General features: G+C 48.5%; 1 protein-coding gene across 1 annotated transcript in view; it reads right to left on the bottom strand.

The window, feature by feature from the left end:
• Window positions 1–20,313, bottom strand: part of Adamtsl3 (ADAMTS like 3) — a 252,154-nt gene extending 231,841 nt beyond the window's left edge. Inside the window, exons 1-2 of the mRNA XM_020176611.2 lie at window positions 20,149–20,313; window positions 18,715–18,810 (exon numbers count right to left, since the gene is read on the bottom strand). Of these exons, the coding sequence (XP_020032200.2) occupies window positions 18,715–18,783 (69 nt within the window). The 5' untranslated portion in view covers window positions 18,784–18,810; window positions 20,149–20,313. The remainder of the gene's footprint in view (window positions 1–18,714; window positions 18,811–20,148) is intronic.
• Window positions 20,314–20,578: the final 265 nt, after the last annotated feature.

The raw sequence follows: 20,578 nt of genomic DNA, 5'->3' as shown, positions 1-20,578 counted from the left end.
GAAAGGGGAGACATGAAAAGAACCAACTAGAACCCAACAGAACCAGAAGTACAGGACCTTAATCTTTTAAAACCACCAGGATGGAAGCTTCTAGCATATTGAGACGATGGGTGAGATAAGACTCGAGATAAATTTTACCAATCGAAATGACAGAAGGAAAGCAGACTGAAAGTCCAGTTGACAGAACCTGGGGGTCTGGAGGAGAAGAACAAAATGGGGAGCCCTCGTGCCCCCCCACCAGTGCAAAGAGGAAAAGAGAAGCAGTGTAGGGCTAAAGTAAAGCTTGAAGAGATGATGGTGAAAATTCCCAATTTGGGGAAAAAGATTTGAAACTAGAGATCTAAGAATCTGAACCTTTAAAGAAGGAAGGGAGGGAGGCAGGGAGGAGAGAAGGGAGGGAGGCACATCATGAAGATGTGAAGTCCAAAGACAAGCAAAAAGTAACCCTCAGCTACACAGAACAAGTGCGTTACCTGTCGGAGAAGCGCACAGCACTTACGTTTTGTGTTTAGCTTCAAGTGCTGACAAAAGAATTGCTAACCTAGAATCCTGTATTCAGCAAAATATTCTTCTGGATTCCAGACATTCTCAGGTAGGAGGAATCTAAGAATTTGTCACCAGAAGGTCTACCCTTAAGGATGGAAGTGTTCTGAAAATAAATGCAACAGGAAACAGATGACACACTGTCTTCAAGAGTGTCAAAGAGCACTCGTCAAAATAGATCACGTTCTTGGATGCAGAACAAACCTCAACAAATCCAAAAGAATGAAAATGACACAGAGTGTATTCTGCGACACTAGAAAATCAAACGAACCATCAGTAATTGAAAGGTAAAAGGAAACTCTCCAACCACTTGCAGCCCAAGTAGCATGCTTCTAAAACTAACCCACGGTCCAAAGGGGAAGTCCGCCAGTGTCTTCCTCCATTCTGGTTGCTGTAATAAACGTTATCAAGTGGGGGCAGATGAATAACAGAAGGTTCCCAAGATCAAGGTGCTGGCAGATCCCGTTTCCACTGCAATCCATTCTCCAGTTTGTAGCATTTCTCCTGGGTTGTCACATTGAAAAGGGGGCAACAGAGCCCTCTGGCCCACTCCCATTCTGAAAGCTCTGTCCCCAGGACTTGATCGTCTCCCAAAGGTCACACTACTGTCACCTAGGGTGACACAAACATTCAGACTACAGCATAAAGGAAATTTTTAAAGTACAAAGCAATGGAGGAAAATGAAAGAAGAACACCACATTTTGTGGATACAGTCACATCAGTTACAAAGAGAGAAACAGATGCTTACATTAAAAAGGAACAGTCTCAAATCAGTAATCTAATCCCACCTCCAAGAAAGTAAAAAACAAAGTACAGATGCTCCCTGACTTACTGTGAGGTTGCATTTCCCATAAACCCTCATAAATTAAAAATATATCCTAAGCCAAAAATGCATTTGATAAACCCAATTTGCCAAATGCCACAGCTTAGAAACGCGGCACACTGGGGAATGTCGTTATTTGCCCTCGTGACAGATGTGCTTCCCCCACAAGATCAAGGTAGAAGGATCACACCACATGTCACCCGCCCAGGAAAAGATCAAAATTCTAAGTATGGTTTGTACCGAATGCATGTTGTTTTCGCGTCATCAAAAAAGTAGAGGCCATCTATAATCAGAAGGAAGAAAGTAAAAAAAAAAAAAAATAAGAGCAAAAAAAAAAATCACTACATTAGGAAACAGGAAATCAATGAAACAAAAACCTGATTCTTTTAAAAGATCAACAAGGCAAGAAACTGACAAAAAAAACTAGCAATACTGCAAAGAATGAAACAGAAATGATACAAAGTATCAATTCCAGAACGGAACAAGATGTGGCTACAGACACTGCAGCTGCTAAAAGGGTAAATCCACATGCATAAATTCAGACTTTTAGATGAAATGGAGTTGATATTCCTTGAACAATGGAAATTAACCACTAAAATTCACTCAATATAAGCTGAATGCACTGTCACTATTAAGGAAACCGAGTCTATAGTTGGCGATTTGTCAAAAACAGAAATCTTCAGGTTCACGTGGTTTCACTTGAGAATTATAACAAACATTTAAAGAGAATAACTCAAAATTACACAATCTCTTCAGAAAATAGAATAGTCTTTGTCTTATTTTAGGAAGACAGCATTAAAACCAGATAAGAAAGTACAAAACAAAAATGAAACTGCAAGTAGATATCTTTCCTGAATTTAGGACACAAAAAATCCTCAAAAACACTAGGAAATAGAATCCAGCAATATATTAAAAGAATGGTACCTCACTTACTTCAGGGATGTAAGGCTGGCTCAATATTTGAAAATCAAATCTACGTGATAAAGATAAATCACTGAACCATACCAACTGATGCACGGAAAAAACGTGACAAATTTAAAACATGTATTCACTACAAAAAATCCTCAGCCAATGGGACTGGTGAAGACCTTCCTCAACTTCATAGGGTACATCGATCTACAGCTAATGTCAGACTTGATAGTGAAAGTCGAATCACTTTCTCCCTAAGACTGGGAATAGGTCAAGGATGTCCACTGACCATTCTTATCCAGCATGGTACTAGAAACACTAGCCAACGCAATAAGGCAAGAAAAGAAAGCAAAAACATGTAGATTTAAAAGGAATAACTAAAACTATCCTTATCTGTAATGATTTAATTATGTTTTAAGCACCTCCTATTCACCCCATCGGTGAGGAAGAGACGGCCACCTGATGGTTATAGGAGTATCCAGACAGTGACACCCGAGGCTGCACAGCTGAGATGGACAACAGTTTATCAACCACAAATGCTAACAGCCTGAAAGAGGAGGACACAACCCGCCATGAGGACCACATGGGGTGCACTCAGGAACAGGGTGGACAAGTAGGAGCAAAAGCACAGTGGCTTTGTAGTGAGGGTGAGGTGGCCTCTGGGTCCTGCAGGAGAAGGTGATTGTTTTCTCTGAATAATTCAGAGGACTATCAGGGAACGGAAGCCACCACTGATGTAAAAGCAGAGACTGTGCCTGACCCCCTTATAAGGCGGGTTGTTTAGCTAGGGGACTTTATCTGTGGGTACAGAGCACAGAGGGGAACTTACAGTTAGACCATTCAAGGACCTCTTGATTTTACACAGTGCCTTAATTCTAGGACTCAGACAACATTGCTGTGTTAAAAAAAAAAAATGTCAGGAAATCTACTAAAGGAAAAGAAAGTCCTGTAACTAACACTTGAGCCTGAAAGGTTGCAAGATACAAAGTCAACAACAACAAAAAATCAATTGTAGAGCTGGTCATGGTGACTCATACCTGTAATCCAGGCTACTCAGGAGGCAGAGATCATGAGGATTGCAGTTCAAGGCCAGCCCAGACCAAACAGTTCACAGACTCCATCTCCAAAATAACTACAGCAAAATGGACTGGTGGAGTGGCTCAAGTGGTAGAGCTCCTGCCTAGAAAGTATGAAGCCCTGAGTTCAAATCCCAGTCCTGCCTTAAAAAAAAATCTATTATATTTCTGTGGATTAGTCACTAGTATCCACCAACAAGTGAAGAGTAAAATGAAAAACCCAACACCATATTTTATGATTGCAAATGGTGCTGAGTGCTTCATTTTGCTGTCAATATGGAACACTTATGTACAAATCTAACAAGGCATGTTTGGGATTTCACAGAACACTTATGTAAGAAATAAAAAAGATGTAAGTAGTGAAGAGACAGGCCATGTTTGTGACTGGGAGAGTCAACCTAGTAAAGATGTAACTCTTCCCCTAAACCAAGCTACAGGTTTAACACCATTCCCATTAAAATTCCAGAAAGATTTTGGTGTCTTTTTTTTTTTCAGTACTGGGATTTGAACTCAGGACTTTCATCTTGAGCCACTTCACTGGCCCATTTTTCGTGATGGGTTTTCAAGATCAGGTCTCAAGAACTATTTGCTCAGGCTGGCTTCAAACAGAGATCCTCCTGATCTCTGCCTCCTGAGTAGCTGGGATTATAGGGGTGTGAGCCACTGGTGCCTGGCCTGATTTTTGTGTTTTATAGACAAGCTTATTCAAAAATTTATGTGGAAATGCAAAGGAACTAGGAAAACTTTGGTAAAGAAACATAAAGAAAGAATTGCTCTTCCTGGCCATAATATTCAAAACAGCGTGATGTGAGAAGTGGAGGGATGCGTGAGTCTGGAGATGCACCCACCAGAGTACTCCATTTTTTGATGCAGGAGAGGTAATTCTGTGGACAAGGGGAGCATTTTCAACAAATGATATACAATTAAACATTCACATGCAAAATTAAGTGTGGACGTTCTCTTCACACTTGAACAAAAATTAATGCAAAATGAACACAAGTAAAACGTAAAAGTTATAGAAGAAAACCTGGACAAACGTGTTCACAGCCAGTCAAGGGCTAGGATAAGAGTTCCTAGCCGTGACCCCACACCATGATATAGAAATTTTTAAAAAATCGATACACAGAACATCACCAAAATTTAAAACATGTGTGCGCTCTGCAAAAGACCCTAGTAAGAGGGTGAAGAAAATGAGGTTAGAGACCAAGGAAAAGTATTTGCAGGCCACACATCCCCTACAGGAAGTGCTGGCATACCCAAGAAGCCGAAGCCCCTTTGCACACGCCCGCCTCACAGTCAGAGGAAGCAGAGAAGAATCCACAGATTCTAATGTCCAGGACTGTACTTGCTCCTTCCTCTGCTCCAGTCTCAACTTGGTTTCTGCTGAGAATGCCTTCGTCCTTGGCCTCATCAGGGACAGTCAACCAATGGGTGTGTTGATTGAATCTCAAAACAGTGTGCTAATCCCACAGCCTTCGATCACAGAACAGAGCTCTGAGCTCAGTGAGTACTTCCACATGACGGCGTCCTGTGCCCCATGTGCGCTTTGAAGGATGAGCGTCACTTGGTTATTTCTAGAGTGGGAAGACACCTGTTAACATCTAGCTAGGACACCACTCCAGTGCTGGCCAAGGAGTGATCGTAGGAGCCAAGGTTTACTCGATACGCTGTGTCCTGGGGATGGACATCAGACAGCAGATGACACGGGAGAAAACCCATCGATGAGGCCAATGAGGAAAGAGACGCCACCTTGGCCTGTTCCACTCAAGGGACCCATGATGCTCCACTAAGGGCTGCATCGGGACCTCTTCATGGTGCTCTGTGCGAGCTTTGCGTCAGTTTTATCAGTGAACTACATGACAAACACAGGCTAAGTCACCCGTGGTGTAAGATGGACTCCGCTCCCCCTCTTCCAAATTTCCAGCTATCTTTTAAAGCTGCTGGTTCCTGGGCTTAGAATCCACCAGACAGCAGCACCCATAGACCAGGCACAGAGTGGGTGTCAGCGAGGAAAACGGCCCCTCACAACCACAGCCTGAGTGGAACCCAACAGGCCAGGGCCCCTGGCCACTCCACTCGTCCACCCCCTTCTCCATGCACCAAAATGAGCCCTGACTCTGGTGACAGAAGCTGCTTTGCAGAATGTGTTTGCAGAACGTGTCAGGCCAGTGCTCCGCCTCTAGAGCTGTGAACAGTGACCCCTACCACATCCCGGGCCTCGACAACGGAAGGAGGGCTCCAAGGTCAGCTCCAAGCCAACGGGCTGCCTCCAAGAGGCCAGGCCACAAAGCCTGGCTGAGAAGTCCTGGACCAAAACCTGACTGGGGTCTGGAGGGTCTGGTGCCCTCAGAGGGCCCTGGCGGGAGCGGGGTTAGTGGCACTTGTCTGGCTGACCACTGCTCCACGGGAAGGAGGCGTTTGCCTGAAAGAAGGTTGGTTTGAGTGGCCACAGGGCATTAAGGCTGCTTCCCTCTGGCCGACCCACTTACCTCTCTTTCTCTCCCACCCAAGTGGAAGACGGGCAAACGGGTGGGTCTTCCATCAACCTCCCGGAGAACAAACCACCTGGGAAGGCCCTGCCTTCACCCCAGCAAAATCGCTGGGCAGCGCTGCCTCCTCTCCAAACTGGACTCCCGTGGTGCAGACCCCTGAGCACCCGCAAGCTCTGCATACAATCCTACTTCTCATCTCTCCACTGAGCAGCATCTCTGCGTCCCGCATCTTCTGGGCTCTCTTTCGTAAATCGTAGACTGCTTCTGTTTCCTGAGGTACCTTAAAACGCTCTCGGTTCTGAGCCACGCTAACCGTCAGAACGCCCCGCTCTGACCACGACGATGCTCGCTTCTATTTGGACTAAAAGGTGACAGAAACTGAAGTGTCCAGACTTGTATCAAGTGCACATCTTCAGTGATGTCAACTGCCGACGAGGATGTGGTGACAGGACACTCTTCCAGGCTACTCACTTGATACAACTGGCAATAAAGAGAAACGTTTGTGCCCAAAGATTCTGAACGTTCAATTGATGGTAATACTGAAAAACTAAGAAGCAACGCCAGCAAACAGGGACGTGGAAGTTAATCTTGCCCGACAGCCGGGCCTCGTCTTCCTCTTAAGGAGAGAATTGTCTCTGTTTACAAAAAGAGCCAGGCCAGCCTTTGGTGTAGACTGAACTCCTGAAAACAGAGGTCATAGAAGACAAGAAAGCACAGCGCCCCCACCAGAACTACACAGCGAAAAGAAGAAAGGAGGAGGAACACAGGGGAGCCCAGATCAGTTCCTCTAATTCAGAGACTGTGACTGATTGTCAGACATGCACAGAATTTCAGAAAATATTTGAGTGCCAGAGAGCCTTAGGATACAAACGAAATTGAACTCCCAGTACATTTTGAAAATTAAAAACTTAAAGGCCACATTCTCTAAGGAGACAATAAATCAGAAATTAATAGCAGGACAATTTTAAACTTTTTTGAAAAAGTGTGACATGGTTTCCCTTTGCTCTGTCCTACTACTTGTTGAACTTCTGGTGAAACGGAAGGTGCCTAGGGACATGCAAACCATCAGACTTGATTTAAGACGCAGGAGAAACTACATAAACTAGTAACCGTATAAAAAGAAGTTGTCCAAGAAATACTGACCAAAAAAGGTTCTGTGCCCCCTCGGTGGCATTAGCAAGTTCTCCCAAACCTTCAAGAAATGGATTATTTCTGCACTACTTGAAAAAGACCCAGAAAAGGAAAAACTATGGAAAATGCCCCAATTCATTTTCATGAAGTTATAAAGATCTTAATATAAAAAACCTGAAAATAGAGTATGAACCAAGATCTCTCATGAATACAGATGCAGTAATTTTCAAGACGATATCTGCAAACCCAATCCAGCTGAATATTAAACAGAGACAACAACCATGGCCAAGTATAGTTCGTGCCAGGAACACAAGGATGAGTCAATACTCAGAAACCTACTCATAGGATCCCCCATGCGACCAGGACAGAGGAGTGAAAAGCTACGACCATCCAGATAGCACTGAAGAACCCTGACAACCGAGCACACCCGGAACTGTGGCCTTCCGTCACACCCCTGGCTATGGGGGACCATCAACCCCAGGAGATCAGGGTGACACTGGGCGATGGCCGGTAGGATCCATTACCAGATGTTATTCCCAGGACACACAGGGAAAGACAAGAGAATGGTCCCATTAATCAGGACAGTGAGGAAATGGTCAGTTAGTGGACCATAAGGCTAACTGTTTAGATCTTAATCAATGATTTTCTAATGAAACCAAATGGACCAGAATAAGATGGAATGAAAAAAAAGCAAATACGAGGGTGAACCGCTCCTGGACACGTGCAGTGTTTCCTGAAGCTTGGGCAGTACTAGAGTTGCAACTTGGGGCTTTGCGCTCGCTAGGCAGGGGTGCTCTGCTGGAGCCACACCCCAGCCCTTTTGCTCTGGTTATTTTGGAGATAGAATCTTGCTTTTGGCCCAGGCCAGACAAGACCATGACCCTCATATTTTAAGCTTCCAACCATAGCTGGGATGCAGGCGCACCCCACCGTGCCCAGCTTTTTTTCTATTAAGTTAGGGACTCACAAATTTTACTTTTTTCCCCCCGAGGCTGGCCTGGAACCATGATCTTCCCAATCTCAACCTTCCAAGCAGCTAGGATTAAAGGGACGAGCCACCGGAGCCTGGCTCCTGAAAGTTTTAAGTGATGTGAAAAACACATACATGTAGCCACAACATAGAATGCATTTCTCCCCATGGGTCATAGTCAAAAGTCCCAACACCACCATGACGTAGGGGCTAAGAGAACTCACTGCCTGGTTTTCTACTGCTGCAGACGGGTTTAGGATTAGGGTTACAGTGAGGTGTGAGACAGTACCGGGGTTCTCAAAGCCTCTTTCCTTCTCTGAACACCGATGTCATTGATGAAGGCTGGGGTGGACCACTGTGAGGCCAGGCTAAATTCCTCGCTGGGTCAACTCCACTCAGGTCTAGTGACATTCGTTCATGAAGATCTTGCAAGTGCAGTGGTCACAGCGTCCTCTCTGGAGCTGCGCTGCCCCCATGAAGCCTGGCTTTGCCCCAGTGGCACATTAGATTATTTTTCAGAAACATTCTCCCGACCCTTCTCCCTGCCACTTAGGACGGTTTTGATCTTGGCCACACCACTCGCCCTGGCTGGGGCAGGTAAGGGCACATCCCTACCCCTGCCTCTGGCTTCAGTCTCGCAAGTTGCTTTGGTCGATGGGATGTTGGCAGAAATGACAATGTGCAGATCTGGGGAAAACCTGGGAGCTTTGGGGCTCTCTCTCGTGTGTGTCCATCACCACAAAGAGACAAACGTGCTGTGGTTAGCCTCCTGGTCCAAGGAGGACGAGAGACACTTGAAGCAGAGCCCCATTTCAAAAAAAAAAACAATAGAATACCTATCAGAACGGAAAAGCTTCACAAAATCAAGGTGTGCAGATTTTTTAAATAGAAAGAAACGAAAGCAAAATGTAGTCAAAGAACACTGTTGTGCATTGGACATGAAGTGTCCCCAGTGAAGCAGTGCTCAGAGGTGGGGCTTTTGGAAGGTGACTGAATCTGAGGGCTTGGGCCTCACTGGTGGCGTGGTCCAGTGATGGAGTCCTAATCTGATGACATTAGGAGGTGATGGAAACTTCAGGAGGTGGGACTGCTTCCTGCTGCCACCAGGTGAGCCACACGCTCACACCATGACACGCTCCCTCACCTCAGGCCCAAAGCCATGCAGCCAGCTGACCTTGGACGAAAGTCTTTGAAACCATGACCCTAAGAAACCTTTCCTTCTTTCACTAATTTCTCTCAAGTAGTCGGTCACAGCAACAAACAGCTGACTTACACAAACGTGAAGGACTACTCAAGATAAGGTCACAAATAAATTATGGACACCATGATCTCTCTTTGGAAAAGCTCAGGTGGAAACATGAGAGTTTAAAGGACATATTGCAAGGCAACAGAAAAAGTGACTCAGGAAAAGAACGGCTAAAAGAAAAACACTACATCTTGGAAGACCACGTTGCTTTTTTCTTCTCCCCCACCCCCGCTACAATATGCCACTAAGTGTAGTGTAACTTATTTTAAAAAAATCCTACAGTTTAAAACTATGCTAAGGAAGGAAGATCTTCCCTACTATACACTATAAACGCACAACGACGTCACAAGTGTAAATTAGCACAGGAACAGACCAGCAGATTAACTGACTGAATATATCCTCAAATATTTTAAAAGTATAGAAAACACGTGTACATGTACCTTCTCCTGACATGACATTATTTTAAGTATGATGTAAAGGCAGAAAATTCAAAAGATAAGAGGCTCCAAGTGTAACTTTTCTTAAAAAATCTGAATGTCAGTAGGACATGAAAAACATAAATAAAATGAGTCAGCATGGGAAACTATTTATAGCATACAGAAGGCAGAAGGGTGATATTCTTTGTATGTAAAGAGCACTTACGTGTTAGCATGAAACTCTGAGTAGAAAAACAGGCAAAAGTATTCAGATGAAATTGGGAGGATCGAGGTTCAAAGCCAGCTCTGGCAAATAGTTCCTGAGACCCCATCTCCAAAATAATCAGAGCAAAGTGGGCTGCAGGTGTGGCTCAAGAAGCAAAGCACTTTCTTTGTAAGCAGGAAGCCCTGAGTTCAAACCCCAGTTCCACCAAAAAAAAAAAAAAATGCAATGCTGTGAATACATTAAATATTATTATAGAAAAACACTTAATACCACAAAAAAATTCCTCCCGTTGTTAAATTTTTAAAAATAGTTACCAAAAGAGTGTAATTATGTCTTTAAAGATATATGTATGTTAATATCCTAAGAGTAATATTGGAAAAACATACAATAGATCCTAACAGTTGGTAGAATTAAAGATAATGTGATAATGGCTTGGGCTGGTGGAGTGGCTCAAGTAGTAGAGTGCCTGCATAGCAAGTGTGAGGCCCTGAGTTCAAACCCCAGTGCCACCAAAAAACAAATAAGATGATGTTTATTTTCATCTCTGTCCCCTCCTGTATTTTCCAAGTTTTTATAAATAGCATTTTTAATCAAAACAAAAAAAGGTAATCTTAATAAAGAAAGAAAGAAGAAAATGTAAAAAATCCTTTAATACTGTGAATTTTTTATCAGTAAAATAGTCTTCCTTAGTCTCAAATTATTTTCAGAATAAAATGGTATTATATTTATAAATGGAAGCTTGGAGAACAAATGGGTTTTTGGAACCCAATCATTTGTAGCACACACTGGCTGGAGCTGTTCAGGACTGACAAATTCCAGAAAGGAATTGCATAAGATACTTGGAGAGGAAATGGCTTTATGCTCCACGCTATTTATGGAAATTAGCATCTTTGTAAAAATAAACTGAGAGCAGTTACAGTCACAGACCTTGAAATGTGGTTTCCATAAGATTTCAGCTTTAAGAACCATTAGCAATCAACACAGGAACACAGCCTGCCTTTTCAGTTATGAAACAATTCCATCTAAGTGGATTTTCCTCCCATCTTGAATCGCTCCCTTTTCCTGGACGCTCCCCTGTCGGAGGACAGACACACTCCTGGTACATTTTGCTGTGTGATCCCATCCTCCTCTCAAAAAGCATGCATTTCCTTCCCACAGGGTTTCACCTTCTGCAATCCACATTGCCCTGCCCACCCCCAAACTCTTTCAAGGTTAACCAATGATTTTCCAAGTTCAGAGTGAATGTTCACTTTCCTGGGTCCCTAAACCTTGCCCCAAACCTGCAGGAATATTCAATTCTTCCACTTCTCTCTATGCCAGGAATTCCTTACAAGTTCGGCTCTGCAGGTTCACATCGTCTGGTAAGAACCACACACACCACCACCACTACGCTCTTGTAAACTGAGTCTTACGATAGCAGCCTGGACTGGTGTCAGAGGCGTCCCCAGCATCCTCTGCTCAAGTGTGTCCCAGAGATCCAATGAAGCCCCAGTGGTGCCTCCAACCTCCCCCAATCAATACCCGCAGGACTCCATGCTGCCTACTAAGAAGACAGTGCTTAGCAGGCCCTTTAAGTCCTCCCCAGTGCAGCGACAAACGGTCCTTGCTCACACTCCATGCTGCTATGCCCACCACTTGTCAAGCTTTGGGTGTCAGTGGTAGCCCGGAAATGGAAACCGACTTGAGAGGCTCCCTGAGTTGGAGCAAATGCAAAATGAAGGCAGAATGGGTACAGGGCATTTGCAGTTTGGGCTCAATGACCAGTTGGTGGAGAACCAGGCACTGAGACAGAGCTTGTGAGAGGGGAGGATGGTGGTTTGGGAAGTGTCACATTTGAGGTGGCAGGGGACATTTTGGTGGAGGTGCTTGTGAATGGCAGGTGCATGAATGTATTGACCTGTGGCTCACAGAAGAGGCAGATGGGAGGCTTTCACAGACACTTAGCTCTTCCATTTTGGAAGGGCACTTGAATTTAAAAAAATATGATAAAAACACAATTATCAAGGTTGCATTTTATTTTCAACCATTATATAACAGTTCATGTAAAATAATGGATTTCTGTGGTTTCGAGGTCTGTGTTAAAATCCCATCCGGGGAGAACACCAAAAGCTTAAATTTGAGAGCCTGTGTCATTGTGAGGCCTGAATCTCTGTGTGATAAACGTGAGGCCGGGGACTCTGGAGGAAAAACAGAGGGGAGACTGAGGCTGGCTGGGGAGAGCATGTGGAGGGAGAGAAGGGCAGAACTTTGGAACTGAGGAGCATTTTAAAGGAGTCATGATGAGCCAAAAAAGGAGCAAGAGGGAGGGCCACAGAGCCAGGAAGAGGAGTGCAAGTGTCCCAGACGACAAACAAGGGGAGTTTCCTCTGCGTTCTCGCCGGATGGACTCACACACTCCACCTTGCAGATTTGCAGTAATAAAACGGAGTTTGCATCCAGGACAAGTTGAAGTCTTTCTGCTCCGACTCCATCACCACTCTCAACACAGACTGGAATATTTATTCAAAGTCACTGTAGAGGTCAAGGTCTCGCAGGAAGTACATTTGTGACATAAAACCCAGGGCGCTGGAAAGCTACTCAGAACCAAGAAAGAGAGAAGAAGGAGGCCACAGGGTGTGGCAGATGAGTAGCAAAGCACACTCCACCGAGGAAGAATTGTTCTGAGGAAACACTCCAGTGAGCTACCAAGGATCGAACCTAAGATGCTCATGGAACACAGGCAAAGGAAACGCTCAGAGAGACTGGGGCATCTGCAGAGAGAGCCTGACAGACATTGCCAGGTGGACATCTGCTCAGATGGGGAACAGTCGACTTGGCCCTGGGTTACGGGGGAGGTAACCGCGCGCACTGGCTTCCGAGACACGAGGTGCGTGCATTTTGTATGCATCACTGGGCAACACCAAGAGGTGTTGGGTTTAAATTGCCCTGTGAGCACCGTCTCATCCACTAAAGCTACCTGAGAAGGGACCAGCAGCCAGGGGCAAGCCAGCACTGGCCCACCACTGCCAGGCAGGACCTGTGACCACTGCGGGTCCCATGGAGCCCCTGAGGAAGTCCTCTCTGCTGCCAAGAAGACCCAGCGGTCAGGGAAAGCAGCTGTGGCCACTATCACAGCAAGGTGTCATTGAAGTAAAGAGCTGTTTGTCCTTCTCTCCACCCCCTCTCCTTGTTTCCCACCCGGGAAAGCTGAATCCAGAAGAAATGAAAGGGAAGCAGCCCCCACCAGCCCCTCACCAGCCCATGGCTGGGGAGGAGAGAGAAGCCCTTGGTCCATCCCATGGCAGAATCCTGGAGCGTGCACTAGGCCTACGCCACAGGGAAGGAAAATGAGATTTAAATCAAGTTGGGAACTGAAATCTTAAACTGAAGGGCTGGGGGCATGGCTCAAGTGGTAGAGCTCTTGCCTAGCAAGCACGAGGCCCGGAGTTCAATTTCTAGTACCACCAGGGGAAAAAAAATCCTTAATTTAAACTTATCTGGACTTTGTAAGATGTCATTGACAAGCCCAGTTGGACTCCACTGAGCTGAGACTTCTTAAGAAATCTGTGCCTCCGGTTACTCCAGAGGCACCTGCACACCCATGTTTACTGCAGCACTATTCACAATAACCAAGTTATGGAAACAGCCAAGATGCCCCACCACTGACGAATGGATTAAGAAAATGTGGTGTCTATACACAATGGAATTTTATGCAGCCATGAAGAAGAACGAAATGTTATCATTCGCTGGTAAATGGATGGAATTGGAGAACATCATTCTGAGTGAGGTTAGCCTGGCCCAAAAGACCAAAAATCGTATGTTCTCCCTCATATGTGGACATTAGATCAAGGGCAAACACAACAAGGGGATTGGACTATGAGCACAGGATAAAAGCGAGAGCACACAAGGGAGGGGTGAGGATAGGTAAGACACCTAAAAAACTAGCTAGCATTTGTTGCCCTTAGTGCAGAGAAACTAAAGCAGATACCTTAAAAGCAACTGAGGCCAATAGGAAAAGGGGAACAGGAACTAGAGAAAAGGTTAGATCAAAAAGAATTAACCTGGAAGGTAACACCCACGCACAGGAAATCAATGTGAGTCAATGCCCTGTATAGCTATCCTTATCTCAACCAGCAAAAACCCTTGTTCCTTCCTATTATTGCTTATACTCTCTCTTCAACAAAATTAGAGATAAGGGCAAAATAGCTTCTGCTGGGTATTGAGGGGGTGGAGGGAGAGGGAGGGGGAGGAGTGGGTGGTAAGGGAGGGGGTGGGGGCAGGGGGGAGAAATGACCACTGTATGCACATATGAATAATAATAATAAAAAAAAAGAAATCTGTGCCTTCAGAGGCCAAGTCTCCCCATCACCCAAAATGGCACAACATTCATAGACGTCCAGGCTATGACCCACCAAGGTCGGCCAAATCCAGGTGATTAAAAGCCAGTCAGAGTCAGGGCTACTGTGAGTCGACTAAGCCATGAGCAAGTCCAGGGCTGCCTTCCTGGACTCCCATTGTCACGGCTCATGCCAGACGTGCCCAAGGGTGACAGCAAGGTGATGAGTCACTGGGGGAACCTGGATGGTGAGATTATCGAGGAAAGGGAGATTGTTGTGAAAAGCAGTTGCTATGTCACCAGCACACACATGGCACATCTTTCGTCCTCGAGTCAGCTCTGTGACTATGCCAGCCTCCCTCTGGGCCTAGGATCACACCTGGGTAATTAGAGATGGAGACGGGAAGCCGCTGCTGGTGCGGAAGGGGGTGGTCAAGAATTAAAGTCCACCCTCAACTTCTGTGCTCATTTCTGCTTGCTGCTGTAACAAATTACCACAAAATTAGTGTCTTAAACCAGAAGTGTATTCTTTCACAGCTATAGAGGTCAGGAACTCCAGAGGTGATTCACATCCATAATCCAAACTACTTTAGAGCCAGAAATAGGAGAATCACGGTGTGAGGCCAGCCCAGCCAAAAAGTTAAGGACTCAGCCCAAAGAGCAAGCCAAGTATGGTGGGGCACACTTGTAATCTAGCTATGTGGGAGGCACAGCTAGAAGGATGGTGGTCAAGGCCAACCCCAGGCAAAAGTGAGAGACTTTTATCCAAAAATTGCTAAAGCATAAAGGACTGGAGGCGTGGTTCACATGGTAGAGCATCTGCCTAGCAAGCATGAGGTCCTAAGTTCAAACCCCAGTTCCGAAGGAAGGGAGGGAGGGAGGGAGGGAGGGAGGGAGGGAGGGAGGGAGGGTTTTTGCATGACTAAAATCAAGGCACCACTAGGGCCACCTTCTTCTGAAAACCCTAGGGAAGAATCCATTCCGTCATTCTCCTCTCCCACCTTCTGGCGGTCACTGGCAGCCCTTGGCTCCATTCTCTAGTTTCCATGATAACTTCTGCCTCATCCTGTGTCCTACCCATGAGAACTGTGGGTCCTGAGATCCTCAGCACAGGTGCAGAGCTCCTTTTGCCACAGAAGGACACTAATGGGTCCCAGAGATTATGATGCAGACACAGCTGGGTGCCATTGTTCAAGCTACCACACATCCCCGAGGCTTCCACACTCTGCCCACAGCTCCACCTGCCATAATGGTGGAGGCCACGAGACCTGGGAGGGCATCTACCTACCCAAGTCCACTTGGCCTTCTGGGTCCACCCTCCCTCCAAGCCCCCTGTGGGATCAGCCTCCTGCCCCAGCCTCCAACCTCCAGCCTCATAATCAGAAACGACATGTGAACCCATTCTGCCTCTACGTCTGCACTAACAAGACCCAGGAGGTGGGTTTGAGCCAGCTCAGATGTCACTTTACAGGGTATGTTCTGACATTGTCAAAGTCCTTGTTCCTGCACAAGAGGTCACCCCAGAGTCAGAAGATAACTCTCCCAACAAACTGAGAACTACTTAATCCAAACGTCCCCCAGGTTTCAAAACTGTCACCTCGAGGGACCTATTCCCTCTGTGAACTTGGCAGGGGGGTGATCAAAGATCCAGTCACCATCCCAGCCAGAGTCACAGAAGGTGGGAGGGACAGAGAACATAAGTGGTGTGGCGCTTCCCCAGAGGAAAGCGAGGTCGAGGCCTCTCGGGTGTGCAAGAAGCCACCTCGACGTGATTGTTGAAAGAGGTAATGACAAACTCTAAGAGCGCTTCCGGAAGAACTGGCCAGAGCCCCAGGGACCGCTCTTGAGACGGCTCAGTCAGTGCTGAGATGGATCACTTACTCTCCTGAGCAAGAGAAAAAATGAAAAGCAAGTCGAAATTCAGGGGTGGCACAGGACTTGTCCTCAAGGTATTAAGAGAAAGTCCGAGAAGCTCTCCCAGACCCAGGCTGGAAGAGAGTTGGGCCGCAGCTGCTGTCTTCTGTGGGGAAGACCGAGGTCCCTGAGGAGAGGGCTGGGGTCGCAGGAAGCCTTCAGGACGCCTGGGACAGGAACAAGAGAGGCCATTCCCAGGTCGGGGGAACAGTGAGCTCCTCCAGGAAAAACAAGGGCCCACAGCCTTGTTCTGCAGGCTGTCGTGATCACGTGTGGTCAGGGAATGTAAGCTACAGCTGACTTAATAAAGAAATCTATTTCACTAATTAGCAGGACATTCTCCACTTCTTACAGTTCAGCCTCACACATCCATTAGTCAATCAGCCACCGGATGGCCTCACATATGAGTCAAGGGGAGACTCTGCAGAACACAAGCCCCATCTGAACACCAAAATCACAAGATTTCCGAGACAGGCAACTTTGTGTCAAGCCTAGGCTGAACCTGGGGGGGAGAAGTCTGTGAGACAGCCCTGGCCACCCTGCAGGAACCTCCCATGAGACATCCCACATCACCTCCTGGCCTCCGTAGCATCAACTCTCCTGAGCTCTCCTAGTGCCCCCTACAGCTCACAGCAGAAAACACAGGCACCCTGCCAGCTTCCAACCTTCAATGCTAACAAGCCTCAGAAGCAAAGAGATCTCCCTGACCTTGAACTCACTATGTGCAGACACTGTACTGTCCTACCCCACAATGGCTCAACCCCTCCACTCAAGTCTATGAGGCAGATCTTATTATTACCCCTCTCCAAAGGGTGCGGAAACTCAGGTGCGACGTAGAGATGTTTGTGTGACACAGTAACAGGGTGGGGCTGGGATTCCAACAGCGGACGTAGGGGTGGATGGAGACGGCTGCTCGGAGCTCTCCTTTTATGACCTCGGTGCACACTGCTTCCATACATGAAAACCAGCACCGCCACAGGCACACAGATGGAAAATCCAAAAGAGGTCAGTGAGTGACTCAAACTGGGCAAGCCGTGCCCTTGGACAAAGGTCAACAGGCTGCCTTGAAGTGTGTTTAAACTTTTATACGGTGGAATAAGGCAGAATGAAGCCCTGGGCCCGGGAGGCTCAGCCCGTATGGCCAGGAACAAATTTCTTATAGCCTATTTCAGACTCTCTGGTGGGACAGAAAAGACAGTCTCCATGCTTTCACCCCAACTCTACACCCTGCTGGCCAGAGAAACCCTAAAAATCATCCTGAAAATACTTGATTGTGTTCTAATGAAAGAGATCTATTCCAATAGGGTGCTGGAGAAGCACAATGATGGGTAGATGTTCCTTGCTAACCAGGAAGCCATGGGGCACTGGTTACTGGAAGCTGTGGAGTCCAGGAATCCAGGAGAGGAAAACAAGAGGCAGCGATGTCTGATTAGTTGACCTAATCAGACAACTAATCTGTCAGATTTAATAAACGTTTATTAAACAGACACACATGCCCTTAAATGCCAGGCCCTCTGCTAGATCCCCGGGGGATGCAGACCACAAAACTGTGGGTGCCTGAGAAGTCGTATCTTCAGAGAGGAGCTGCCTTGTTACACACACAGAGGACACTGGCTAGGGCTGGCAGCAACCCTCACGACGCTGTATCCACTGAAACGAGTGTCACATTTACACCTAGGGCTACACACTTCTTGGCTGAATCCAACAGCAGCAGACACATCTGTCTGGTTTTCATTGCTTTCCAAGCTAAGGAGGTTTTCTAAGAAATCTGGATGATCCAGCGATCTTGAAACAGAAAGATTTAGCAATCCGGGGCTTGCTTCCCACTTACAGTGATCAGCTGAAGTTGAGTTAAGATGGAGGGTCTATTTGGTGGCTATCACCACCACTCCCTATTGTCTCTGAGGCAGTGCTACCTACACTCTCTGATTGAGTCTGCCCAGCACTGCCTATGTGAGGCATACTTATCTGCAGGCACTGGTGGCTCACATCTGTAATCCTAGCTCTTGAGAGGCTGAGATGGGGTGGAGGAGGATCACAGTTCAAGCTCAGCCCTGGCAAAGAGTTGCTGTGACTCCTCATCTCCAAAATAACCAGAGAAAAATGGACCAGACGTGTGGCTCAAGCAGTAGAGCACCTGCTTTGCAAGTGCAAAGTCCTAGTCTCACACCACACAAAAATGAATCCCTTGCGTGATCTCCACCCTTCCAGGTTTGTAGGAAAAGACAGACCAGAGGAGTGCAAAGTAGTGGAATATGTATAGACAAAAGTAAATTCAGAGTGCAGATTTAACGGCTACACCAGGACAGAAGTCACCCCATTCCCTGTGTCCTGGTCCCTAGCAGCCCAGCCTCCATTGGGCACATGCAGACCGGCACTGTACTCTGAAAAGACAGGGTGCACCACAGCTCCAAGTCATCACTGGTGCATGGCGTACACAGTGGTACCAGGCCCTGCTCGGGCAGGATTCCAAGATGACCCAAAACATGGGCCATCCTCACTTCTAAGCCAACCAGAAACACCACAGGCTGGAGGTGAGAGAGGAGCTAGGCTGTCCGGGGTAGGATGACCACTAATCCTACACATCTCACGTGCTCCTGAATACTGTTCCTAAGTAAGGCGAGGGGACCCACATCCCCTCCCTGCCTCTTACCTGCAGAAGAGTAGGGAGCACGACCCACATCCATAGCAGTCGCCACCAGGTTCTTGTCCAGGAAGCCATGGGGTCAGATCCTCTGTCACCTGCTGCCTACAAAAGAGGACAGTGGGGGTTCGCCCAGCTCTGGCCCGAGTACAGAATCCATGACTTAAGGACCCCATCGGAGGGAAACATGCTGGAGTAGGGGCTGTGTTTGGGAAGGTCTGTGTGGGTCCAGACTGGGACTACCTAGGATGGCGCGGACAATGGGGGATCCCACAGGACAGATCCACCTCAAGGTCGAGAGCGTGGGCCTGTCTCCAGAGGACAACTCACACCTCCAGCTGTCCAGACGCCCAGACATCAGTGCACCAGCCACCTCCCAACCCGTGGGTCTGCACCAGGGTGTGGCCACTGGCGTTTGGCTCAGGAAGCCGCACAGAGCCAAGGATTAGGGCCAACTCCTTGCGGCAAAAATGACTCCAAAGCCAACTAAACCAGTGAGAGGAGAGGGACCTGCCTAAGGTCACACAGCAAGACAGTAGCCTTCTGGGTGTGGAACACAGAGCTTCTGAGAGTTGAAGGTTTTTCCCAAAAGACACACCGAGTGCCCTGTGGTTCCAGATCCGCTGCTCAGATTGCTGAGTTAAAGGAGGCTTGGCCGGCACAGTTCGCCCCATCTCCTAAAAGTACGGAGGGCGAACCAGCAGATTGTCTAGGCCAGGAGAGTGGAGGTTTTTGGGGGGAGAAAGGGGGTGTCCCCCCCCCCGAGTTTTCCTGTTAATTTTCAGGGTAATCGGTGTGCGTAGAGATTGGAAAAGCCGAGGTCACCATGGACTCTCGCTTCGCCTCGCGGGCGCCTTGGCGGAGCGGGTGTCGGGGGCGGGTCGGTGGCTTCGCTCCATCTGCAGAAAGCATTAAGGGCCTGGCCTAACGCGATCCGCAAATGTGGTGCTGTTCCCGACCCGGGGCGGCGACTCGGGGCCCTGGGCGGTGCGCCCCGCGCTCTGCGCCCCGCTTCCCCGCGCGCTCGGCCGCCGCGCTCCCCCCACGGCCACGGCCACGGCCAGGCGCGCGTGTCCTCCGACCCCCAGCGCTGCAGGCGCTGGAGACCCGCGCCCAACCCGCGGGACCTTCGGGCGCTTAAGGCTGCGAGGGGCCATCTGTCCAGTGTCCATCTGGGAAGCCCCGATCCTGAACACCCCGACAGGGTGGGGCTACCTATAATCAAGCGCCCCCCCGACCCTCAGTGGGTCCCCGAAAGGCTCCCCACACCCTGCAGGACCCCATAGAGTGCGCCCACCCCGAAGTGTCAGAGCCCTGAAGGTGCCACAGCCCTAGGACCCGTCCTGTCCCTCGTCGCCACCTTGCTTAGCGAGGCAAGGCTCCGAGGGTCACCATCCCGAGGCGACCTGTCCCTTGGTCCCCGCGCCGGTCCTGCGCACCCACCTTGCGTCCAGGACGCGCAGCCGGGGCGCGCGCGTGGCGAGGCGGCACAGCGGCCCGGGGACAGCACGCGCGGAAGCGGGACCAGGACCTTCCCGACGCCGGCCTCCAGCCCGCGGCGCCGCGCAGTGAAATGGGGCCGGGACGGGGCCGCCCCGCTCCCCGCCCCCTCCGCGGCCGAGCGCTGGCCGCCACCCAGAGGCCGAGGACGCGCGCCGCCCGCCACCTGCGCCGCCCGGCAAGTGCACGGCGCGCCGGGCCCGGGGCGCGAGGGGCGCGGGGACAGCGGCGAGGGGCCGCGGCCACGGCGAGACGCGGCTGGAACGCTTCTCCGCCCGCTTCCTGGAAGCCACTCCTCGCCCGGGCCGGCCGCCAGGCCTGGTGCCAAGAGCCGGGGCTGCCGACGCCGCCGCCGCCGCCGGCAGGCGCGCTG

Source organism: Castor canadensis, chromosome 19, assembly GCF_047511655.1.
Source record: "Castor canadensis chromosome 19, mCasCan1.hap1v2, whole genome shotgun sequence".
Classification (NCBI taxonomy): domain Eukaryota; kingdom Metazoa; phylum Chordata; class Mammalia; order Rodentia; family Castoridae; genus Castor; species Castor canadensis.
The sequence above is the reverse complement of the archived record's forward strand: the minus strand, read 5'-3'. Positions and strand labels throughout refer to the sequence as shown.